General features: G+C 40.7%; 1 protein-coding gene across 1 annotated transcript in view; it reads left to right on the top strand.

The window, feature by feature from the left end:
* Positions 1–17,898, top strand: part of LOC149187051 (lactate/malate dehydrogenase family protein) — a 220,881-nt gene extending 202,983 nt beyond the window's left edge. Inside the window, exons 11-14 of the mRNA XM_089411274.1 lie at positions 16,763–16,831; positions 17,017–17,085; positions 17,307–17,360; positions 17,515–17,898. Coding sequence (XP_089267400.1) covers positions 16,763–16,831; positions 17,017–17,085; positions 17,307–17,360; positions 17,515–17,568 — 246 coding nt within the window. The 3' untranslated portion in view covers positions 17,569–17,898. The remainder of the gene's footprint in view (positions 1–16,762; positions 16,832–17,016; positions 17,086–17,306; positions 17,361–17,514) is intronic.
* Positions 17,899–25,408: the final 7,510 nt, after the last annotated feature.

Raw genomic sequence — 25,408 nt, 5'->3', positions numbered from 1 at the left:
ACATGCTCTACTATCATACCGAGTTTGGCAGCGTAAAAAGGGAGAATGGGGAGTCATTGTTCGATTTCAATAAAAGGTTTAACTGCATGTACAGCAAGATACCAGCTGAAGTGAAACCTACCCCCACCTCTGCCAAGCTCACTTATGCCAATGCCTTTGATTCCGACTTCTTCCTGTTATTGAGAGAAAGAAGATGTGCTTTTTCTGGCTGAGATGCAGGATGCAGCTTTGGAGGTAGAGTCTAACATCATGGCTGTAGAGAAACTGAAGGGGCATATTGACCGAAAGAGATAGAGGGGTGAATCTTCTTCATCTTCAGACCCCAAGATAGACAAAATGACCAAGATGATAGAGTCATTGGCCTCTGAAATCTCCAAGCTGAAGGTTGAGCAACATCTAGGGAAAGGAAGGGTCCCTAATGCATTTGCTCCTAGAAATCCAAATCCATATAGGAGAGAAAATGAACAATCGCAGATCTTGCAAAGCGGAAAAGAGGCCAGTGAAGAACAGAAGGTGAAGACTCCTTTCCAAAATGTAGTCATGGAGGAGGAGCAGTTTGATGAAGAGGATGAGATCCACTGCATGGAAGACAAAGGCAATGCTGCTTTTTTGACACTTGCTGCCTATGAGGAGTCATTACTCAAGGACCATACCAACCAAGAGTGGGACAGAGAAGCTGTTCTGCAGACTGAAGATTAGCAGAGATATAACCTGAGGTCAAGGATGAGTAATGTCAAAGAAAGCCCTATCCAAAGAGCTGTTGTCCCCACAGAGCAGCAGATTAGCAAGCAGAAGCGACCAGCAGCTGATCCCATCAGCCTCAAAGCACCAGCTCAAGAGGTAAGAGGTCCTGACAAGTCCCCTTCCCCTTTCAGTTTTGAATCAGAAGTCCAAAAGTTGAAAATATATGTACCTCTGATAGAACTAGTAAAGAATGAGGCCTTTAAGAAACCCATCCTTGAAGCCCTTGAGCTTAAGGCCACGCAAGCATCAAACGACTATGTGAATTTGCAAGATGACAAACCTGCAGTTGTGCTTAGCCCAAGGACTGAACCCTCTGATGATAATTCCCCATCATTCTATGTCTCCTTGACTATTCATGACAAAACCCTTCACAATTGTCTGTTGGACACAGGTGCTAGCCATAATCTAATGCCAAAGGCTGTCATGGATGAGTTAGGCCTTGACATCACTAGACCCTATCATGACTTGTTCTCTTTTGACTCAAGAAAGGTGAAATGTTTGGGGTTAATCAAAGATCTAGCCATCACCTTATCCTAGCTGCCCATGAAGAGCATGATGATGGATATTGTGGTAGCAGATGTCCCTCCTAAGTTTGGCATGTTACTTTCTAGAGGATGGATTAAGAGATTAGGTGGGACATTGCAGAATGATTTGTCTTATGCCACTGTCCCGGTTTTTGGAGGAGAAAGCAGGAGATTATACAGAGAAGCTCAGTTGGCCTATATCATTAGTGATGAGAAGCATCCCACTAATCATCCCATCTATGCTGTGGACACTGATTTTGGAGCATGTATTCTCCAAATTGAAGAATCCCAGTTGGCCTCAGTGCAGCTCAAGAAACCAGTATGCGAGATCATGGAGGAAGAAGGGCCACAGATTTGGGATATGTTTTTTGATGGAGCTTTCTCTAGGGAAGCTGCAGGAGCAAGTGTAGTGTTGATATCCCCAACACAGGAATGCATACATTTGTCTTTCAAGCTGACTTTTCAGGTCACCAACAATATAGCAGAGTATGAGGCTTTGATATTGGGCTTAAATGTTGCTAAAGAAATGGGAATTAGAGACATAAAGGTGTTTGGAGATGTCGATCTCATCATTCAACAAGTGAACAAAACGTTTCAAGCAAAACACCCAAGGCTGAAAGCGTACAGAGATGAGGTATGGAGGCTCAAAGATTCTTTCAATAGCTTTTGTATCTCATATATTCCTAGAGTAAAAAATCAGCTTGTCAATTCACTTGTTGTGTCTGCTAGCATGTTCATCCCTCCCATGCCCCCTAGATTGGCTTATGAGGTTCAGGTAAAATATAGACCATCTCTACCTGATAATGTCAAATACTGGAAAGTTTTTGAGGATGATGATGAAGTCAATAGGTTTCTGCAAGTCATTGATGAATTCTCTGAAATGCAAATTGATCAAGAGAACGAAGCCGTGGAGGAATGTCCTCAGTCCCAGCTGAGAAACAAAATTGGTCAGGACAACATTGTGCAATTACCCAGTAACTATATACCTAAAGGGTTGGTGCCTTTAGAGAAGCTGTTTGACCATAATGATGTGCCTTACCAGACTGCCCAAAAAGAAAATGAGTCTGCAGTCCATAGACATAACATAGGGAGCCCAGATCATCCAAAGTTTGTAAACCTGTCCACCCATTTGTCTGCTGCCCAAAGTTCTGAATACTACACCTTAATGAAGCAATTTGCTGATGTCTTCGCCTGGGAGTACAGTGACCTCAAGACTTATGACAAAAGCATCATTCAGCATAAGATCCCACTGGAGAAAGACACCATTCCTTTCAAACAGAAACTGAGACCCATAAGCCCTCTGCTTCTCCCTTTGATTGAAAAGGAAATTAAGAAATTGTTGGCTGCCAAAATCATAGTTCCCCTGAGGTATTCAAAGTGGGTATTCAACCTAGTAGTTTTGAGGAAGAAGAGTGGGGAAATCAGGCTGTGTGTTGACTTCAGAAACCTGAACAAATGCTCTAAGAAAGATAACTATCCCCTGCCCAAAATGGAACATCTACTGCAGAAGGTTTCAGGGGCTAAAGTTATGTCTTTCCTGGATGGATTTCAGGGTATAATCAAGTGGCTGTACATCCGGAGGACCAAGAAAACATTACTTTCACCACTCCTTGGGGCACTTTTATGTACTCACCTTTCAAAGGGCCATGGATATAGCTTTTGTAGGTGAGAAGGACAAGTTTGTCCTAGTTTACCTAGATGATATAACAATTTACTCCAGTAGTCATCAGGTTCATTTGCAGCATCTGAAGAAAGTGTTTCTGAAGTGCAGAAGGTTTGGGATTTCAGTAAATCCTAAGAAGTCACAGTTTGCTTTAGAAGAAGGCAAACTTTTAGGACACATTGTTTCTGCTACAGGTGTCAAGATTGACCCAAAAAGAGTTAAAGCAATACAAACATTGTCTGTTCCAAGGTCAAAGAAGGACATTCAGTCCTTTTTGGGTAAGATAAACTTTGTGAGGAGGTTTATTCCCAATTTTGCAGAACTAGTGAAACATATCACCTCCATGCTGAAAAGGGGATCAGAGATTAAATGGACCGATGCAGCAAGAAAATCCTTTGAAGACATCAAAAGAGCTATTATGGAAGCTCCCACTCTGATCAGCCTAGACTATAACAAGGAGTTCCATATATTCTCCTTTACTTCCTGTGACACCCTTGCAGCAGTCTTGTTGCAGAAAGATGATGAAGGTACAGAGCATCCAGTGGCCTTTTTCAGCAAAACGCTAAGGGATGCTGAATTAAGGTATGACATTATTGAGAAACAGGCTTATGCTCTTATTAAGTCTTTGAAGGCATTCCGAATTTACATTCTACACTCCAAGGTGATTGCCTATGTACCCTCTACCTCAGTAAAGGATGTCCTAACATAGCCAGATGTTGATGGAAGAAGGGCTAAATGGATTGCAAAGCTCATTGAGTTCAACATAGAATTGAAGCCCACCAAGCTTGTCAAAGGCCAGGGCCTTGCTCAGCTGATGGCTGAGGAAAATTGCAGTTTGTTGGGCATAAATTGCATAGGTGCAGATTCAGAGGTTGAACAAGCAGAGGAGGCAACAGTGGAACGAGGGCAGAACCAATCTTTAGCTGAGAATTTGGCTTCTTGTGATTGGTATTCCAGTATAGCTCACTTCCTGTTGAAGCTAGAAGTTCCTCCAGGCCTTATTTCAAGCCAAGCCAGGACCATTAAGCTCAAAGCAGCTAAGTTTTGCATCAATGAGAACCTACTTTATTGGAGAGATCCAGCTGGAATCCTCTTAAGGTGTTTAGACAAAGAGCAATCTGTGGAAGTCACACATCAGTTCCATTCTAGCATCTGTGGAGGACATCATTATTGGAAAACCACAACCCACAAGATTCTGAGAGCTGGGTATTATTGGCCCACCCTATTCTCTGATGTGTTTTCATTTGTGAGATCTTGTGATGAGTGCCAGAGGTTTGCAGGAAGACAACAGCTGAAATCTTTGCCTCTGAAGCCAATACATGCCAGTGGCCCTTTCTAGCATTGGGGTTTGGATTTCATATGGGAGATTAATCCACATTCCAGTGGCCAGCATAGATGGATTTTAGTAGCCACTGACTATTTTACCAAATGGATTGAGGCCATCCCCACTAAGAAAGCTGATCACCAAGTTGTCATGAAATTCTTGACAGAAAACATTTTCACTAGGTTTGGCTACCTAAACAAATTGGTTACAGACAATGTAGTAGCTTTCAGGGCGAAAGAATTGGTGGACATGTGTGACTCAATGGGCATTAAATTAGCGCATTCCACTTCATATTATCCTCAGGGTAATGGCCTAGCGGAATCATCCAATAAGAGCTTGGTAGGGATAATAAAAAAGCTGTTGGAAGACAATAAAAGGAGCTGGGATTCCAAACTGAAGTTTGCGTTATGGGCTGATAGGGTTTCCACCAAGAAGTCCACAGGGAATTCTCCATTCAAGTTGGTATATGGCACTGACGCTGTATTCCCAATCCAATTGACCCTCCCTGTGGCCAAGTTCTTGCAAGAAGAGCAGAATGAGGAAAATGACACGGCAAGGAGGATTAGTGACTTGGCTGAAGTTCATCAGATCAGAGATCAATTGATTGAGAGGTCTGCAGTACATCAAAGGAAAATCAAGGAAGCTTTTGACAGAAAGGCAAAGATGGACAATTTTCAAGTTGGGGACTGGGTTCTCAAATGGGATGCACTGAAGGAAAAGAAAGGCAACCATGGTAAATTCGATGCTCTATGGACAGGACCTTTTATCATCTCTCAAGTCCAAGGGAACAACACTTTCGTGCTGCAGAGTTTGGAAGGAGAAGCAGTTTTCGATGGCCCAATCAATGGGCAGTTTTTGAAAGTTTATTTTGTTTAAGGCTTTCAAGCCTTAGTATTGTAAATATGTTATTTTTCAAAGTTTAGTGTAGGCTTATATAGACTCCATGCCCAATGGAATACTAGACAATATTGTTGATCTTGTTTTTATGAAAAAGGCAGTGGTCTATGGTTCTTGAAACCTCACAGGGAGGATTTCATCCCCAGAAGGAGCCAGTGTTAGCCCTGAGATGCAGTGCTGACTTTTGGAAGGACAAAGAGGGGCTCGGTCTGGTCTGTTGTTCTCAAAGGGGCCCCACCTGGGTCATTTTTCCCTTTTCTCCTCTTACCCGCTCAATTGCTAGCCTTCCCGTTTCCTTCGTTCACCCTCTAACCCCGACAAAATACTCCCTTTTGGCCTTAGCCCCAAGCGCAAAGCCAAAGTACCCATAAAACCCGACCATATGCCCTTGCGCGCGTATAAAACACCTCACTGCATTCACGCCGTTGATCTTCTCCCGCCAATCCAACGGCCCATATTGCGCCCGATAAAGGCAACCTGCCCGATCGGCCTCCACCATCAGATCACCTCTGCCAGATCTAATGGTCCTCGCACATATCGCGAGGACAACTAGCACAGACAATACCCGCGCGATATGGGCGGTTTTTTCTCTCTCATCCGTCGCTACGTGTCAGCCGTTGAATGGAATCGCGCGACTTCTGACACTTACCATTTACCGCCTGATGTCCGCGCGATGAAAACCATTACCGCCCAAGCTAAACCACCCCACCCGTTATCACCTGCACATCTCCGCCGCCCGATAACCGTCCGATTTACCCATTGAAGATCCAACGGCCCAGATAGGTCCCACTCTCACCATGACTGATAGCCTCTATAAATTGATCTCCACCACACATCTCCTTGATCCGACAGCCACCAGCCACGACCACCCTCGCCGTTCATCTACCCATGCACTCCATCCCCACGACCAGTCTGACCCCAACAACCGAATTAAATAGAGAGCATGGCCAAATGGAGAAAAGGACACGACACGACTCAGCAACCGAATTAAATAGTTATGGCACTCCTCTGCCATGATCAATCCAACTGCCTGAAGGACAACATAGTACTAGAACCGATCAAGTTTTTGTAGTGGAGAAAGCAACTACGTTCAAAAACGCTATCAGATAGTTAATGGTAGTTGGTGGTCAATTAAGACCCCTCCATCCCTAAACGGCTAAGAGCCATTGTAATGTTAGATTATAAATAGCCAGAAGAAAGATGTAATCAAGGTTGGCATTTGATGTAAGGTTCAACTTCTAGAGATTATAGACACTTCGTAACTTGCAGCATCTCATCTTCATTTTCAGCAATGCAAGCTTCTTTTGCTGTCACATGCTCACTGTCCATTTCTTCTCTGTTCTAAGCTTGTGCCTGTGGCATTGCATTCATGATTGCTTCCATGTTTAATACTAGATAACTGTCATCTTATCTCTGTATTGAAATATTGAATGTATCAGTGAAAAGGCCACTCAGGTTTCTGTCGTGTCTGATGCAAAACAATTGTCATCTTGTATTTGCATTGATAGATTAAATCTACAAGTCTCTTTACTGGTTGCAGCCGGCCATCACATGGTTGTGGTGTAGTCAGTATTCTCCATATTCACCTAATTCCCAAATTGTCGAGCATTGGTGGTCTAAAGCCTTGTAGTCTGAGGGGTGTTCATGCATGTCTGGAGTGAAAACAGAGTAGAAGTGGTTATCTGGCTTGAACCAAACCATCATCCCTTCCAATAAACTTCTGCAAAAATATTTAATTTATATGTTACCAGGCATCTTCGAGCTACAACCTAGGAGAGTTTCTTGGAGCTCTAACAAGGCTCAGAGTAAAAAATGATGGTAGCCTTGGCTACATAACTGCAAAACTGCTCAGGTGGCACACTCTCCTTGTTCACCCTCTTTGGAGGACCAACGGATTCCGCTTTCATCAAGGTGTCTTGAGGCCACTTGGGCCTCCTTTTCCCTGAAGAAGCTTCCCCATAGGGAACCTCATCCTCTGCCCCCCAGTCTGGTGAACCTGAAGGTTTGCCAATTGACCTTGGTGTGCTTGTACCAACACCTGTCCTCGAAGAACCTGTACTAGCATCTGTGCATGTGTCAGCTGAAGTGCCATGTGAACTCTGTACCAGTGGACTCCCTAAAGAAGTGCTCGGTGAACTCGCCACTGGTGCCTCAGATGTCACTGACACTGAAGTACCTCCTGTACCAGTCGATCCAGAACCTTGAGGTCCTTCTCCTTGTACTTGACCTCCCTGCTGAGGAGAAGTTTGTGACTCTCCCTCATCATACTCCCATGAACTCCGATAGGCCCTCTCCTCCTTGAACTTCACATCCCTCCTAATCACCACTTTTCGTTTAGAAGGAATAAAGATCTGATAGGCATTCGAAGTCTCGCTGTAACCCATAAAGATACCCTTCTTTGCCATGGGTTTTAGCTTCGTCCTCTGCTCCTTGGGGATATAAGAATATGTGAGACATCCAAAGATACAAAGATGTGCCACATGAGGCTTCTCTCCAGTGAAAGCCTCCTCTGCAGTCATATTCCCCAATACTCTGTGAGGACTCTTGTTCTGAAAATAAACAACAGTATTGCAGGCCTCAGCCCACAAAAACAAAGGCAACCCCTGATCATGAATCATCGCTCTAGTAGCCCCAACAATAGCTCTATTCTTCTTTTCAAACACCCCATTCTGCTGGGAGTTGTAAGGAATCGTGAACTCTCTCCTAATGCCCTCCTGTGCACAGAAGTCAGAAAACCCACCATCGGTGTACTCACCACCATTGTTTGACCTCAAGACCTGAATCTTCCTACCTGTCTGCGTTTCTACAAGAGCTTTGAAATCTTTAAAGCGACTGAAGACCTCACCCTTGGTCTTTAGGAAATATATCCAAGTCATCATAGAGTAGTCATCAATGAATATAACATAATACTCATAACCACCCAAAGACACATGAGACATACGACCACTAACATCAATATAAATCAAGTCTAGTATACCTATAGATCTGTTGCCGCTCGCTGGTAATGGGAACTTGGTGTACTTGCCCAAAGTACACCCTCTACAGACCTCATAATGCTCGACATTGAAATCAGGAACTCTAATAGTGATCTCCCTCGATACTCTCAAAGCTCCATGATGCATATGCGCCATCCTCCGGTGCCATAACTCACACAAGTCTCTACTGCTGGTGGTACTAGTGTGAGTACTACTAGATGTGCTACTCACCAATGCTCCTGCCGAGTGAAAACTAAACCTGTATAGTTTCCCAGAGCGGACTCCAATCACTTTGGCCGAAGTGATGGGAGCTCCCTTGGGATGCATCAATACCTGCCCTCCTGAGAAAGTGACATCAAACCCCTTCTCCTCCATAACAGACACTAAAATCAAGTTCTTCTTCATCCCCAGAACATACAAAACATCCATGACCTTCAAAGGAGGCAAAGACTCCCTCTCAAAGGTCACAGTCCCTGTTGGAAGTTCTAAGTTTAACTCGTTAGAAATTCTTCTTGTACTATTTGGTTTATTTCTTCCTACTTGTTTAATTACTTAACAAGTTATTTACCATGTAAATACTGAAAATAAACACTAGTATAGTATCAACATCTACAGATCATCAACTGAAAGAAAACAAGCACACAAGTGACACCATTATTTTTGGACCAATGTCCCCGGAAAAACCCAATGCGGGAAAATCAGTGCAGCTATTCAGAGGATTTTATTATTATGCAGTTTATCAGAGTACATTTGGGTGCCTACACCGGCTCACTCGACAGAGAAAAAAATACACGACAGCGATACCTCTATATCCGGAAACAGGTATTCACAAACCCTGTCCCACGAAACCGTCTCTGGCACAATCAAAGCATAGTGCTAGCCCTTTTGGCCACTGCGTCAGCCCTCTGCTGACCTGCGTCAGCCCTCTGCTGACCTGCGTCAGCCCTCTGCTGACCTGCGTCAGCCCCAGGACCCTCTATGGCAGCCCTCTGAGGCATTGCGCAGCCTCTGGAGGCTTCTGCGTCACTCCCTCTGCCCTCTGCGTGGATGACGCAGTCTCTCTAGGCTCTGCGCTGCCTCTACTGGGCTTTGCATAGCCTGGACTGGCTGCTACTCTCGCTCTCTCTACTTCTGTGCTGGTCTCCCAGTATTGTCCTTGCCTCTTTGCCTTGTACTCATTGTTCCTTGCTGCTGATTACTGATTCAACTTTGCTTAGCAACCCCGCTCTAGAAAAATGAATGACTGATCACTCTGGTGTATTCTCCAACTGACCCTCAAGCCTCCTTTTATACTTTTCTCGTTGGTCCATCAACGGTCGAGATTAAATCTCTAATCAACGACTAAGATTAGCTTTGGCTTGATCCATGACTTTTGGAACATTCTAACCCAGTTTTATATTAATACCCATTAATATTTTATTTTTCCTAAGTTTAGACTTAGGAACTCCATTAAAAATATTAATTATTTTAATATCTCCCAAACCAGTTAGAATCTGCCCAAACCCTTTTTGGGTCTTAGAGATCTCATATGCTTTAGCCTCTCCACCAATTTTCATGGCTAGAGCACATCCGATACTACCCAAAATCAACACTCCCTCTTAGCGAGGACTGTGCTATAGTAATACTCCACACTGAGTATCATCCTGATTATCCGGCATCGGTCCCTGTGCTGATGCTAGGCTTCCCTGCCCAACATCCTCTGCATTGCTGCATCTTGTACTGCTACCCATGGCCCTGCCACTCCCACTGCTGCATCCATACAGCAGCTCCCTCTGCATCTGTGCTGCTCTTGGTCCATACTCCCAGCACTGCATCTGCATTGCATTCCCCTCTCATCATGCTGCAACGTGCTACTACACATTGCTACTGCACTACAACTTAGTTACTAAGAAGTAAGTAATTGATCCACCCAACTTCTGACATCCCTGTCAGGTTAGAAACACTCCCGATGCTGAAGCTCCCTCTGCCGCTAACAAGTGCTCTCTCTATTGACCTCTGCGCTGCTGCAACAACTCCCTGCATCTCGCATGTTTACACACCTCTCCGTGCCATCTTGCACTAGTGCAACACTCCCGTGCCTCTCGCACAGTTGCAGTCTGCTAGCCTCGCGTTGTCCGGGGACTCCTGCACTGTAGCATTTTCTACTGCTTCATCCGCATCTGTCTCTACCTACATTCGCCAGTCCTGCTACTCCTCTTTGGGGCTCCCATAGAAAGGTATAATCCAAGAGGTTGGGTACCTCAAGGATCCTACCCCTCATCGCCTGTAGTCCTCCTAAATACAGCTCGATGTCTCCCCACTTCTTCTCAAGTGGCACATGAGCACTCATGGCACAATCGTCATCCTCCTCGACTTCTTTCTCTGCCTTCGCTGGCGCTGCCTTTGAGTCAGAAGCATCTCCCTAACTCTTCTTCCTCGGACACTAGTTCGCAAAATGACCTAGTTCCCCACAATGGAAGAACTTGACCTTGGAGAGGTCCTTCTTCCTCTTCTCTTGCTTTCCCGCAGATGTTAGAGCTGCATCCTCTTCTTCCTCCTTCTTGATCTTGACCCCTTTGCCGCTACTCCCCGCCTTGTTCAGCCGTCTGATCTCTTCTTGACGAAGAGCTGCCCACAGTTCCTCCCAATCCAGAAGACTCATCTTGCCCAGTATGCTCTGGAAAAATACCTCCCAATCCTCTGAGACTGCGCTTAGTGCGGTCCTCGCCATCAATTCTTCATCCGGCATGGCTCCTATGGAAGTTAGCTGGTCACGGATCTCCTTCAATCGATCGAGGAAGTCATCTATTTGCTCTCCCTTCTGCATCTGGTATGCCCTTAGCTGATTCTCCAAGAGCATCTTCCTCTGCACGGAAGTATGTTGGTACAATGTCTTCAAGGCGTCCCACATCTCCTTTGCTGTTTCCTTCTCAGCAATATGTGGTACCACATGATCCTTGACCCCATCAAGGATGATGCACTTAGCCTTAGCCATTGCCTCCTCGTACCTTTCATTAGCTACTCGGTCAACTGGGATAGTTATCACTCTCGAGATGAAGCCCTTGATGCGATGTCTGTCTAGAATGGACAAGATCCTGGCCTTCCAGACCACAAAGTTGGACGCTCTATCTAGCGTATTCTGATCTCTCAGCCCATTCACAGCCATGTTGCTGCTCTTCTTTCGACTCCTCCGAGTCTCTCTACTTCCCTCCTGGAAGTCCTCTGTTCGACTCCTGCTGAGTCTCTCAACTTCTCGTCTAGAAGTTCTCGGTTCGACTCCCTCTGAGTCTCGATTTCCCTTCTGGAAATCCTTCTGCCCACGTCAAGTTGCCCCACTATGATCATCTGACATTGGTCCAGATTTCTTGGCTAGAAATCCGCCTCGGCAGCAACTTCGTCCACGTTGGTCTTGCCTTGTTAGGTACTGTTCTCACCACAATACCCCACCAGCTTCGCTCCGCAAACTACCCACAACCTCCTATGCCCCAGCAACTGAAGGATTGAGCCACTTGGCTCTACGCAATCCTGGCACCGGCAAATCAGCTCCCTCAGCCAACTGTGTCAGCCCTCCTGGCCTCTGCGTGAGCCTGATTCTGCCTCCCTCAGCCTCTGCGCTGGCCTCTCTCTAGCCCAGACTAATGACGTAGTCCCTCTGCATCATTCCTTCCTCTGTTGCCTTATGCAAGGATCAACTCTGTCACTCGGGACAGCTGAATCTATTGCAAATGCTCTGCTCAGCTGATGCCTTCAGTTTTCCTGTGATCTGCAACCACGCTTTGATACCATGTTGAATTTTCTAAGTCTATCCGTTAGAAAATTAATCTGTATTCTGTTGGTTTATTTCTTCTACTTGTTTAATTCTAACAAGTTATTTAATACATTTAAATATCAAAATAAACACAATACAGTCACAACATCTATAGATCATCAACTGAAAGAAAACAAGCACAGAAGTGACATCGTTATTTTTGGACCAATGTCCCCAAAAAAACCTAATGCGGGAAAACCGATGCAACTATTCAGAGGGTTTTATTATTATGTAGTCTATCTGAGTACAACTGGGTGCCTAAACCGGCTCACTCAACAGAGAAAAATACACAGTAGCAATACCTCTATATCCGGAAACAGGTATTCAGAAAACCTGTCCCACGAAACCCTCTCCGGCACAACTGAAGCTCAGCACTGGCCCTTCTGGCCACTGCGTCAACCTCCTATTGACCCGCGTCAGCCCCAGGACCCTTTGCGTCAGCCTTCTGAGGCACTGCGCAGCCTCTGGGAGCCTCTGCGTCACTCCCTCTACCCTCTGCATGGATGACGCAGTCTCTCTGGCCTCTGCGCTACCTTTGCTGGGCTCTGTGTAGCTTGGACTGGCTGCTACTATCACTCTCTCTGCTTCTATGCTAGTCTCCCAGTATTGTCCCTGCCTCTCTGCCTCGTACTCACTGCCCCTTACTGTTGATCACTGTTTCCACTTTGCTTAGCAACCCTGCTCTAGCAAAATGAATGACTGATTACTCTGGTGTATTCTCCAACTGACCCTCAAGCCTCCTCTTATACTTTTCTCATTGGTCCATCAATGGCCGAGATTAAATCTCTAATCAATGGCTAATATTAGATTTGGCTTGATCCATGACTTTTGACACATTCTAACCAACTTTTATATCAATACCTATTAATATTTTATTTTTCTTAAGTTTAGACTTAGGAACTCCATTAAAAATATTAATTATTTTAATATCTCCCAAACCGGTTAGAATTTGCCCAAACCCTTTCTGGGTCTTGGAGATCTCATGTGCTTTAGCCTCTCCACCAATTTTCATGGCTAGAGCACATCCGATGCTACCCCAAATCAATAGACGTGGCATGTAATGGAACATTTGTCATGGATGTGGTGACAAGATCTCTGTGATTTGTTAGGTGGTGTAAACCTAGTGATCCTTTCAAACAATACATAGTGGTGGTTAGTTTGTTAGGTTGGCTAAGTCTACCATGGAGGACAAAAAACAACCAATACATGTGTCAAATTTTAGCCCAAGTTTTGCTTCCCAATAGGCTGCAAAAGGTATGCTAGGTTGACAAACTTATGGCAGAGAAAGGGAGTGAATCCCTCATGACACGAACTTCAAGGCCAACTAAGGCATAGGTCATTTATCATTTTTATGTCTAACTTTGAGGTTAGGATTATTTTAATAGCCTTTCCTAAGAGGGATCATTTGAATTTTCCTACTTCAACATCATTTAATATGCCCCCTAATTAATTAGGTGTTCAATTCATTGAACACATCCCTTTTATTTTGATTTTCTTCAGACATGTCAAGGACTAGGGGAGAGCTTTATAATGAGGTGGACTCAAGCTTTTCTTATTTAATTCATGTTCTTCACCTCTTTTGCCATTTAAATTTTCTATAGACAACCATGGGCATTTTTATACAACTAGGATTTCCAATGATTTCATGCTTTCTATGGACCATTTAATGGTGATTCTTGGGAAGCCAAGTCATGGAGGAGGACAAACCTCCTTCATAAGTGGAATGGAAGTGAGGAAATAAATGGAAAGTGTTAATATATTTAGAGATATGGGATAGTACCTTAACACACCACCCAATAGCAGAAAATGACCATGGGAGATGACACTCTTCACTGAACAAACCATGTCCTAGATAGCATGACAAGACAAACCAACAAACTAAAAGGCATTATGAGGTGTGATAAGTCCTAAATTGGTAAACACCATTGCCACTAATCACTAAAGATCAAACCACCATCCAATCAATTGATCATGAGAGCTGCGTTGCTTCTACCAGTTGAGTTCAATGAAGGCTTTTGATGCTTCATGGTCAAGCTAGCGTGAGTGGTTGAAAGAGAAAATGAAGGCTGGTATGAATGAATGAAGATAAATTTTGAGTGGGAGACCTCTATATGTCAAAATCAATCACATTATTCATGTTTATCCCTTGGGGGATAACAAACCCTAAATTTTTTCTTCCTACAAGACTTCCCTCTCTTGTAGGATTTCCTCATGAACCCTAACGTCTTTCTCCCTATAGGATGCCTTCAAGGGAAGTACTAAGATAGAAAGTGATGATGATAACGAATACAAGGTATTTCTCCTCCCTTTCTATATAGAATAGGTGAGGGAGGCTAACATAAAATAAGGACATAAATTCATACAAGTAATCAATAAGGTAACACCACATGGGGCATTAGACAATACAAGCATGTACATGTGTCAAACTAGGGTTTATCCAATCCTCTAAATGAAACACCCTCTAAGCATGATTTTCCTTTGACTCAACACCCCTCCTCCAAGATGGTGCACTCTTTAACAAGTTGATAGTCCAACACTCCTTCCACAATGCTCCACTATCAAGTGTCTTCATGCAAGGGACTTCTCCTTTAACTATGTTCCACATGTCCTCTCACGTGCCAAATGTTGCTCTCATGTGTGCCAATGTGGTCACTAAACTCCAATGCTCAGCATATGTATTTCGATCCATCAACAATCTCCATGAAGTATGCTATTCAACCCAAGCATCATTAAGCCAAGCGTTAGGGGAATTTTGAGGTCTAAAATGGGCCTCCTAAGGAAAATCATAAAATAATAGTTAAAATAATGAAATAATACACATTGTTTTTTAAAGAAAAAGAAATAAAACTACCTTTTTATTGTATTTTCGACTTATCTCCTTGTAGGTTCACTCAAATTTCAAGAGTGGACACCTGTCAGATGTGGAATTAAATTCCACCTCCAACGAGTACCCACTCTGCATACGGCTGAGTAGATCCTCACGTGATGTTGCCTAGATGTCCAATACTAGTGTTTATATCCATGACAATGGAAGTCACCACAAATCCATGCAAGATAGAAGGGGGCATCCTTAAATAGATGAAAAATAGGTTTTACGGCATTCATAACTCGTAAGGTTTTTGTTTTTTGTTTTTTGTCTTTATTTTGAGAGATGGGTCTGCACTCATTAAATCGTCCAGTTTTGATTAGTGCAAAACAAAAGGGGTTTGACCAACTGGTTTCAACTGAAAATGCCCAAAACCAGTCTCAGCCAGCTGGCTTTGAATACACCGATTTTCATAATTCAATTGGACCTCTTTCTCCTTTACCAAAACATTATTTATTTATTTTTAAATACCATTTTAGCTACTTTCAGTTCATCACTGTGCTTTCCCCTCTTTCATGCAATAGCTTGGGTGTAACAGTGTAACACATCTCAAGAGTTAAAAAGCTCCTAATGGCCTCTGTTTTATTTGAAGATCAACCGTGTCTCTTTTTCTTAGGGGTTCTTCCTTTAGAGATAAAGGATTAATGTTACTAGGCCCTAGTAAACCATATCATGCCATAGAAGACACAGCATTTGAGACTTACCTTCTGTTATTGTGTAAAAATTCTGTACAATTCACCTGGTTATTGATGCATGATTATTCAATGAGATGCATTGTTGAAGGCATCCCTGACAAGAGAGTTAGCATGGTAGAGCAAGGATATATTACCACCTAATATCTGATAACAAAATCTTCAATACTGGCTTCTTTCTCGAAAAATGACTTCTTGGTCTTAAGCACCAGTTAATCAGGTTAGGTAGTTTCCCAAGTTATTCACAGCAGACCATAGAACAGAGTTCACTCTAGAGACATTGGTAGCTTGTTGCTAACAAAAATCGCTTCTTGGTCTCGAGCACCAGTGAATATGTTTAGGTAGTCTCCCAGGTTATTCACAGGAAACCTCATAACAGAAAATGGTCATCCTGGAGGCATGGGCTCTACATGTCTGAACTGTTTGCTAGTTTTTATCTCATTACCTACAGCTTGGAATATTTCTGCTTTTGTATTGCTCCTTTAAATAAACTGAGATATGAGATGCTTTCAGCACTTCTAATTGTTTCCTTTCTTGCTTTTTAACCAATCAGATGGACTATTTTAAAGTTTGTAGTTATTACAATTTCTTTCTTTTCTGTATCTAGTTTCCTATAGACTATAATTAGTTATGGTTTAAATTTTTTTGTTTAAAGGCTTAGATGTTGGAGAAACTATTACTTTGCGTTCTACTACCTTGTTGCTTCTGTCATCGAAAGAAAGCTGAAATTTGATGTTCAACACTCTATTTAAACATATAGCTTCATAATGACATCTATCTTGGATACAGCCAGTCAACTCTAGAATAGCAATAATTTTCGCAGTCCTCTGTTTGTTTCTTACACGCTTGCATAAATACACATCAACCCAAAATTGGATTTAAGGTGGGCTATTTTTTGTTTGTTATTCCTTTCTCAACCTATAAAATGAGAAGAATAGTGGAAGTCATTGTTTCTATGTGATGCACTTTCTCCATAAAGGACTAATTGAGTAAAGGATTGTCTTTGAACTTCATTTCGGAGCATCTATCCCTTGCTAATGTCTTAGTAATACAATTAAACTTTAAGAATGCCTTTTAAAATTAAAATTTCTTAGTTTCTTTGATAATCGCGGATAAATTTCATGAATGAGTCAAGTCCTTATTATCTTGTGCTGAACTATTTTTTCTTTTTAATTTGCGAAAGCTCTCTCTGATGCCTTGTTTGTTTTCATAGTAATAAATGCTATGCTGTGAACTTTTCTCATGACAATTGAAGAATCTAACCATCCCACCTTCATGTTGAACATTTAGGTGTACACGACTGGAAATCCTTACGGAATTGCAGATGACCTTGTATTTAGCATGCCATGCAGATCAAAGGTCAGGGCTCTGCTTGTGGATAGAAGCTCTGAAAAGTATTAACTTAAAATGATTTCTTTCATGACATTCATATTAAATCCTAGTCTTCTTTTGATTGGCAAAACAAACTCAAGTCACAATAGTTATTTCTGGACTTGCATTTGAGTTTGAGGGAGATGGAGATTGAGTTAGTTCTATATTTACAGGGAGATGGAGATTATGAATTAGTCCCTGAAATCATATTTGATGAATCTCTTCGGGCAAGAATAAAGAAGGTACATAGCTTGGTATCCCCTGTTTGAATGAGCAAAAGTACAGATGGATTCTCTCTTGAAGATTTCAAGGTTACGCAGAATGTCTTTGTTTTGTGAGAAACGCATAAATAGTGTTACATCCAGGAACGAAGAGTCACAATAATTTTACAGCATATTTGTATTGACCAATACTGTTGAAAGTATTGGCCAATGTTACTGAAAGTATTTTCTCATTGATACAGAGTGAAGATGAGCTCGTGGCTGAGAAGAGATGTGTTGCTCACCTGATTGGCGAGGTAAGCTCTAATACAACTAATGTCCATATTATTCTTCCTGTTGTCTGTAAAATTTCAATAAGAAAATTGTTTCTTATCAATTCTTGTAGAGAGTAATGCGAAGAGAAACAGACAGTAGCCTGAGAAATTCCTGACCTTGAAATCGTTGTTGCAGGGAGATGGCTATTGTGATTTACCTGGTGACACAACCCTCCCAGGGGAGCAATAGGCAGTCGTTGGTTGATGGTTAATGATGTTTGCTTCTGAGGAAGCAGAAGAGTCACCTCATTTGATAGTGAATTGAGTATAGGATTTTTTTCTGTGATCTTTCCTGGAGGAAATCGCATGTATTTTTAATATCTGAATGAAACTTTGTCCAACTCAATGGGAAGTAAGACAAAGAAATACAAGGGAGCAATGAAATAACAATAGCATAGGTTCATCGTTTACCTCATCTTTACTCACCCTGTATATTAAGAGTAAATTCTCTTTACACGAATTTATTTTTATTATTTTATTATATTAATTTTAAAAATGAAAAATAACTATTATATTAGAATTTTTTTTTTAATTATATTAATTTTTAAAATGAAAAAATAAATATTATATTAGAATTTTTTTAAAAAGAAATTCACTTTTTTTAATTATTATTATAAATTAATCATACTACATTATATATATTGTTTTTTGCTTTTGCCCTTTTTTATAAAAATAAATTTACTACACTTATACGTTGTCAATAAATTTACTTCCCAAATATAGGTTGTCAATAAATTTGCTGGAATTGGAGTCTCAAACAATAACACACATAATAAGGGAATATGCAAAGATACTAGATGTTTTCAAATACGCAAAAGTTTGGTTTTTTTTTTTTTCTTTTCATAGTTAAAATGTCTTGTCTTCATACTGAGAGTTTGTGTTTAATATTTATTATTTTTTATGTTAGAATGTAAGGTTATCAGTTTTTATCAAAATAGGAAATATTGTAATCAATTTTTCTGTTAATGAATGTTGATTGTAAATTTTTGCAAAAATCTTTGTCTCTTTTATCAAGTTGAATTTGAAGTCTTACACTTTGCTATTAAAATTATTTTGGTAGATGAAAACGAAATTATTTCTAAAAAAATGAAAATGGGATATATGTTAGAATTCATTGGCCTATGGCCATGATGTTATGTATTAAACCCAAGCCATTTTTCATGTTTAATTTTTTTTTTTTAAAATAAAAGACAATTAAAGTAAAATATTATTACAAACGAAGTGTCGCAAAGTGTGTTGGGAGTTGAAAGATCCACTTCGTTCAAGGCATCTCCATTGAATGTGCCTCATTCAATGGAGACACATTGTTGGCACGCAAAGGGCGGACTTGGCTTTAAAATGAATTAGCCAACAAAACCCCTTAGACACCGACCCTTTCGGCAACACCTACAACCAGGTGAAGTCACACCTGAGGCATCTATGAGGGACTGCAAGAACCTGGATAGCTCTGCAACGATGAAGGAGATGTAGATCCTACACTATTGCTATCATATTTAGCATGTTGTTACTTGTCATTCATAAAAAGAAAATGAGATATACCCCTATTTTGCACAGTAAATCCATCATTCATAAATATTTAACAAGATCATAATAGACAAATTATCACATAAAGCGTAAACACACAAGATAAGCCAAAAAAAATCTTTTATTATCACTATAAAGTCTTCATTACAATCTCAACTGTCGCTACTCACCATCCTAATAAATCCATTCATTATCGTGGAAACATCAAGCTAAGTATATGCATAAGCATCCAAGACCATCCTTATCCTTTACATCGTGGCTTGATCTATTTATAATTTTATATTTGGGTGCAAGTCGACTAAAAAACCCTTTTTATGATGGGCGACAAATATTACCAAGGGAAAAACATATAAAATAGGCCTAACAACTTTCCTTATTTTCCACATTCTCGTGCATTGACCATTGGCTGACCTTCCTACGCAGTACCCTTATGTGCAGTGCTCCTCTTTGCAGATCCCAAAACTTATACTCAAAATGTTGCTCCAACACACATCCTCCTCTCTCAAAACCTCTAGCCATGTGGTTTGTCACTAGATGGCTCTTTCTTAGTCTTTATAGGATTGTTGATGTTAATCAACATTGTGATTTGTATTGTGGGATCTTTGATATTGTTATCATGCTCGGTGTTGCCCTACTTGTTATTGTCGTAGGTTTTTTGCAATGATTATTGCATTGGATAGTGCTTGCTTGATCTTTATAGTTGCCATTGTTGATGTCACTTGGCATTGGACTTGACTGACAATGTTATAGGTTATTTGGAACAATTGTTGCGCTAGGCATTGTCCTTGCCTATTGGTGTTGTGGAGTCTTTGGAATAGTGATTGTGCTCTGCATTTTTCTTGCTCATCAAGTGTTATACTCAACCTTGTAATGTGTGTACCCCGTGTGGGCTCTTTAAAATGGTTATCATTGTCCATGCTTGATGGTGTTGTCCCTCTACTTGGCATTGTGTGTTAGGGTGAGAATATTTTCAGAGTCAATAGTTCACTAGGTTGTTGTGTGCATTTGGCCTCATGTTCTTTGGCATGGTTGGAAAATACGTGTGCTGGATATTGTTTCTTTCATTAAAACCATGTTCATTGGTGTTGTTCCTTTGGTTAATGATGTGTGGGAAGGTGGGGTTGGGGGTGGGGATGGTCTAGTAGTCAATTAAATTTGGTGTTGTGCTCTTTGGAATGTTTGGTGCATGCTTTTGTTGGTTAATTTTCATTTTGGCTTGCCTTCTCTACATTTTTGGTGTTGTCCTTCTAGTGGGTGTTGTGTGGGCTCTTGTTACTAAGAGGGTGACGTTGTTATTGGTGACTGTTTATTGGGCTCATGCTTTAGAATGATAGGTGAATTGTTTTGTGTGGTTCTTTTTCATGTTGTTCTTGTGGTAATCGTTGGTGTGCTTTTCAACATGTCACTCTATCAGGCATTTATTGCAAGTGATTACAAAAGTGTTTAAATTTGCCCTATTACTTTTATTTCAGTTTTGTGTAAGTGTTGTCACTTTGTTGTGTGGACTCTTTCTTGCATTTGTTTTTGTGGTATCTAGGATGGTTGTGAATAGTGTTGTGGTTCTTGTATGGAGAGGATGTTGGCTTGCATTTTTTTTTTCTATTATGTGATTCTATTATGTTCCTATAGAAAGAATGGAATGACATTGATGGGTTGTTTGGGTTGGAAGAACAATTGGCCCTTTGTTTGCATTTGGATTTTTGCTATTTGGAATCATTAGTGGATGATTTTGTTTGGTTATTGTTGCTTTTCTTGTCACTTTTTTCACTATATTTGTTTTTGTACTTTCTTAAATTCTCCTTTGCCCTACTTGTCATTGTTTCCCCCTCACTTAGTGTTGTGCATGTCCTTGTGGTTTGTGGTTTGTGGAATGATTGCTAGTAGAAAGTTGTTCTTGGTTACTAGCAACAAAATTGTTCTTGTAAAAATAACATTGGATCCCTTTAAGTTAGATGAAACTATGTGCATTGTTGTTTATGTTCATCCTTTTACTCTCTAATATGGTTACTTGCAATGGAATTCTTAGTCTGCGGTGACGACATTGTTGTTTGTATGGCACCTTTGCTTGCATTCATTTTCCTTGCATGGTAAACTATTTTTTAATGTGGAAAGCATGGATTGAGATTACATTTAAGGTCATATTCATCATATTATGTTTTATCTAACATTGTTTTTCTAGCTCTTTATTCAAGGTCACATTACCCCCATCATTCTATTTTTATTATTGTAACATAAAAGTGACACTACAATATTGGATATACATGTAGTTTTTTCTCTATTAGGGATGTAGAATTTTGTGAAATCCATTTCCTTGAATCCATATATGTATTCACTTGTGTGCATGTATCCATTGATATTGGAGGATGGATTACTGTGTAAATAGAATAATTTGTATATTGCATCAAATGTTGCCTCTTGATTTTCCATGTCCATTTTCCTTTTTTTTGATCCATTTCACTCCAAAGTTGGTTTCCAAAAAAACAATTATTGTGAACTTCAAGCTTCATTTGTTGCCATATAGATATGTATTCTAGTTTTGTGCATGTATCAACTAGGATTGAAGGAGGAAAAATGTAATGTCTCCGTGGCAATTTTTTTTATTGCTATAATTCACCTGTACATTACCTTGCCGGCTACAGTACCACCTAGATTTTACTATGTCTACGGATTATGGTGATAATTAAAAGCGCAGTTAAGTTTTCCAGGAAGTGATTTGATTTATAACATCTGCTCAGTTTGTCTTTATACTAAGGCTTTGGATATGAGGCTGCCTCCACCACGAGGCGAGCCAACCGGATAAGGTGAATTAATTACTATCTTTGTGCTGTCATGTGTGTGACCTGGTGGACTGTTCGGTCTCACCAGCTTGGCTCAGGATCCTCACCTAGATCCATGGCGATGCACCCTCCAAGGCTATCCGACGGTGGAGACTTCGCCAGAGTTTTCACAAACCCCAAATGCATAGGGAAGGACCTCAGTTGTTTCACTTTTCCCTCCGCAGAGTTGCGCTGTAGCGACCTGTTACACTGGCGGTGCAGCGTGGTGGTTGATGGCACAGCTTGGGACCAGCTGCATTGTTCTGGCAGAGGGATTTCAATACGTTTACAGGTAAAATTATAGTTTCCTGAGGCTCTCGGTCCTTTGGAATTTTTTTCTTTTCTTTCCATTTGTCGAAATTGTATGATAACCTATCTAGAATTTTTGCTAATCAGTTTTTCCTTCTGTATTTCTTTACATTGCATCAAGGGTTGCTGGAGTTCTTGGAGCTGGTTCGAACCTCGGTTAGACGGCGACTCCACAACAACTTGCTCTCAGTCACGGGTAAGCTTCTGTTCCGAGAAAGGAGCCGAGATAGGGTTATGACTGTGCCAAGTTTTATGTCTATCCTTCGACTGCACGAGGAATGGCATTATTTAGCGGGTTCGAAGCCCCGATGGAACTTATGTTAATTTATTTTGTTTTTTCTGGAAAACACTGGGAGCCTCTCGATTTTCAGGCATTCCCCAGGTTAAAGTTTATTGATGTAAAAAAAATACAGACTAACTCTCTGTTAAGGATGAATCCCCTAAATGGGTATATTTTAGTTCTGTTATGAGATATGGCTATCGAAAAACAGCAGTTTTGCGCTATAGTTCATTGTTTCATCCCTGTCATACAGTTGAAATTCCCATACTTTGTCTCTGAGTTTCACAGCTTTGTTCGGAAATCTTTTCTATGGTGACATACATATATATATATGTTTAATTCGGCTTCTGCTCACCTATGTGTATGCTGTGAGTTTTCTTGTTTCCAAACTTATAGAGAAGAGTTTACGCTATGTAAGGTAGAGAATCTATAATTGAATTTTGCAAACTTGCCGCCCTGTTCAGGTTTTCTAGGTTGTGTATGTTGATTTAATTCTCCAGCTTGTCTCTATCCCTCTCCGCTCCATTCGTTTTATTACAGATTCACTCGTTTTCCGGACTTACCCTCTTCCCAGTTGCCCAGAAACTTGTGCTCCTGTACCCTGCTTCAGGATTTCCTCGGCTAGAAGGGTTTTCCTTCCGGCATGGTGAGGGAGTCATGGTCGCTGGGCCTCTGCTAAAAAAAAAGGTCAATCGAATCCTCCAGCATCCAAGGGTTTATTTTTTTTTTTTCTATTTTTATGTCTTTGCTCCTTTTTATGGTTAATTCCCATCTCAGAACTCCATATATATACGCTCCAGAATAAGTCTCTGTAGTTTGGGGTTGTTAAGTTTTCTGTTCGGTTCTCATCTTTCAGGGGTTTAAGTTTTTCTTTTTTAGTCAGTTCTATCTACGTGCGGCCTGCGGGTGTCTACCCACCCTCTCCATGCATACGAGGGCTGGAACAGTCTTCAGTTTTTTTTTTTTTTTTTTAAACATGCATGATTTTCACCGTTTATAAAAAAAAACCTATCAATAGACCTCTCCTCAGGCCGTTATCCGCTTACCAGTTTTTTTTTTTTTTAAAGAACAAGTATCTCAATAGAATTTTAAATCTAACCACAGGGTTATTTGATTTCCCTCTTTTCCCCTGATCATTTTTTTTAACCAGTTGACCCACAGACTATAACTTTTCTAGACTATAGCCCTATATAATAGTATTGACAGCAAACAGTGGAACTTTATAAATACACCGAGCTTCTTGTCGTTACATTCTTCAGTAGTCTAGCCTACAGAAACTACTTTGTCTTTCTGGGATAAGCAGAAAATCCAGCCTACCGCCTTCCTGTTAAATATTAAATATTAAACTGTAAATTTACAGGAACATTACCTTATTATATATTTCTTTTTTTTATTTGCAAATACAGATCAGAGTTTGCATACCTGGGTTGCTTCTGTAGAGCCTTGTTACGTCTTCTATTGAACCTTTCTTGCTCCCATTCCATGTGCAGTTGAGAGCCTAAGGCTATAGATCTTAGAGGCATTGCCCTCCATACCATCAGTCAACCCTCTTTGAATTTCCAGTCCTTGTCAATTATATCAGACCCTTTTGAGAAATTTGTAACATGTAAAATATATTGATTTTGAGTCTATAAAGTCCTATGAGTCTCAAAGCACAAGTCGGACCATCTAGAAAGAAGTCAACCTAGAGAGTGATATTCAACCTCGACATAAGCATATATTTTCACACCATTCAATCTGCACTACAATATGTTCGATCTCAAGCAAGAAATCAAGAAGGAAGAAGAGTGAAGGTCTAGGAGGAAGAATCAACTCAAGGAGAAATTGAATTTTTGATTTTGTGACCATCTTTCTCTCACACGTGCGAAGGATCTAGGGTTTCTGGTGCTCCTACAAGGCTGAAATTGTAGACCTAATTGCAGGTCTGAAACTTTGTTATAGGAAGGAAATGAGTTGAATCCTAAAGTCTCCAAGAGAATAAACAAGCTAGAATTAATGGAGGAGACTTAAACTCTGACCTCATCTTCCCACATGAGTGGTGTTAGGGTTTTTGCAGGGCCGAAAAGTTGCAGGTCAAGTTGTAGATCGAAGTTATAGGGTCGAGAGTTGGATTGAAGGAAGTTGGATCTTTTTGACCTTGTAATAATTTTACAAATTGTAAGGGATTTGTTGGACGACTGACTTGGTGCTTGGAGGAGGTCTTGGTCTAGGGTTTTGGGTCTTGGTTTTCTCATTTGAAGTAGACTCTATAGGAAGAGAAGCGATTCTTTTTGGGTTTTCCCTTGGATGGGTTTTACCTTGGCTTGGTGCCTATATCTTGTGTCCATTGTATTTATTGTTTTTTATCTTTATAATTGTTGATGAAAATATCTAATAAGGAAACACAAGAAGATAACTAAAGTTCACAAGCAATTATTAAGGTTAAGGAAAATTTGAATTAATAGTTGCCCTACTACATTCTCCAACATGGTATCAGAGCTAAGGTGAACAAGATAAGGTAGTTGGAAGATAATCTTGAAGGGTTTGTTTTTCAAAGGGAATAATTTGCTAATTGGACACAAGGAAAGAAGAGGAAGACCTATTAACCTAGAAGGAAGATTATTGTGTCAAGGATTTCATCATCTGAAGAAGGATCAAGCTCTCATTAAAGAAAGGAAGGTCAAGTTCTTATTGAATATTCTCTAATGCATCATCTTGAAGAAGATGAAGCATCAAGGAACCTTGAGATGATCATTGACTCTTTGAAGTTATTCAAAAACACCTTTTCTGAAGACGTCATCATTCTAGGGTATCTTTGAAGTTTCCTTGGAGGTCTTGAAAACATCAAGATAGTTGGTACATCATTGAAAGGAAGGAATTTTGGTTAAAAAGTAATTATCATATTGGTTTCTATGTCTCAATATGCAGATCATATGGCTACATTTTTCAAGGAAGGAAACAAGCTCGTTGGATCAACAAAATTCCTTACATGGAAAAAGAGGATTGACTTGGCACTCAAAGAAATGAAGTCATGGAATATGTCCTTGGTGAAGTAGTTGTACCAAACAATGAGAAGACTCAAGAGCTAGAAAAACATAATAAGGGAGAAGTAAGGGCACAAA

This window comes from Pinus tabuliformis, chromosome 3_1 (assembly GCF_031772625.1).
Source record: "Pinus tabuliformis cultivar Carrire ecotype Pingquan chromosome 3_1, CPIR1, whole genome shotgun sequence".
NCBI lineage: Eukaryota > Viridiplantae > Streptophyta > Pinopsida > Pinales > Pinaceae > Pinus > Pinus tabuliformis.
Note: the sequence above shows the minus strand (reverse complement) of the source record. Positions and strands in the feature narration are given on the sequence as shown.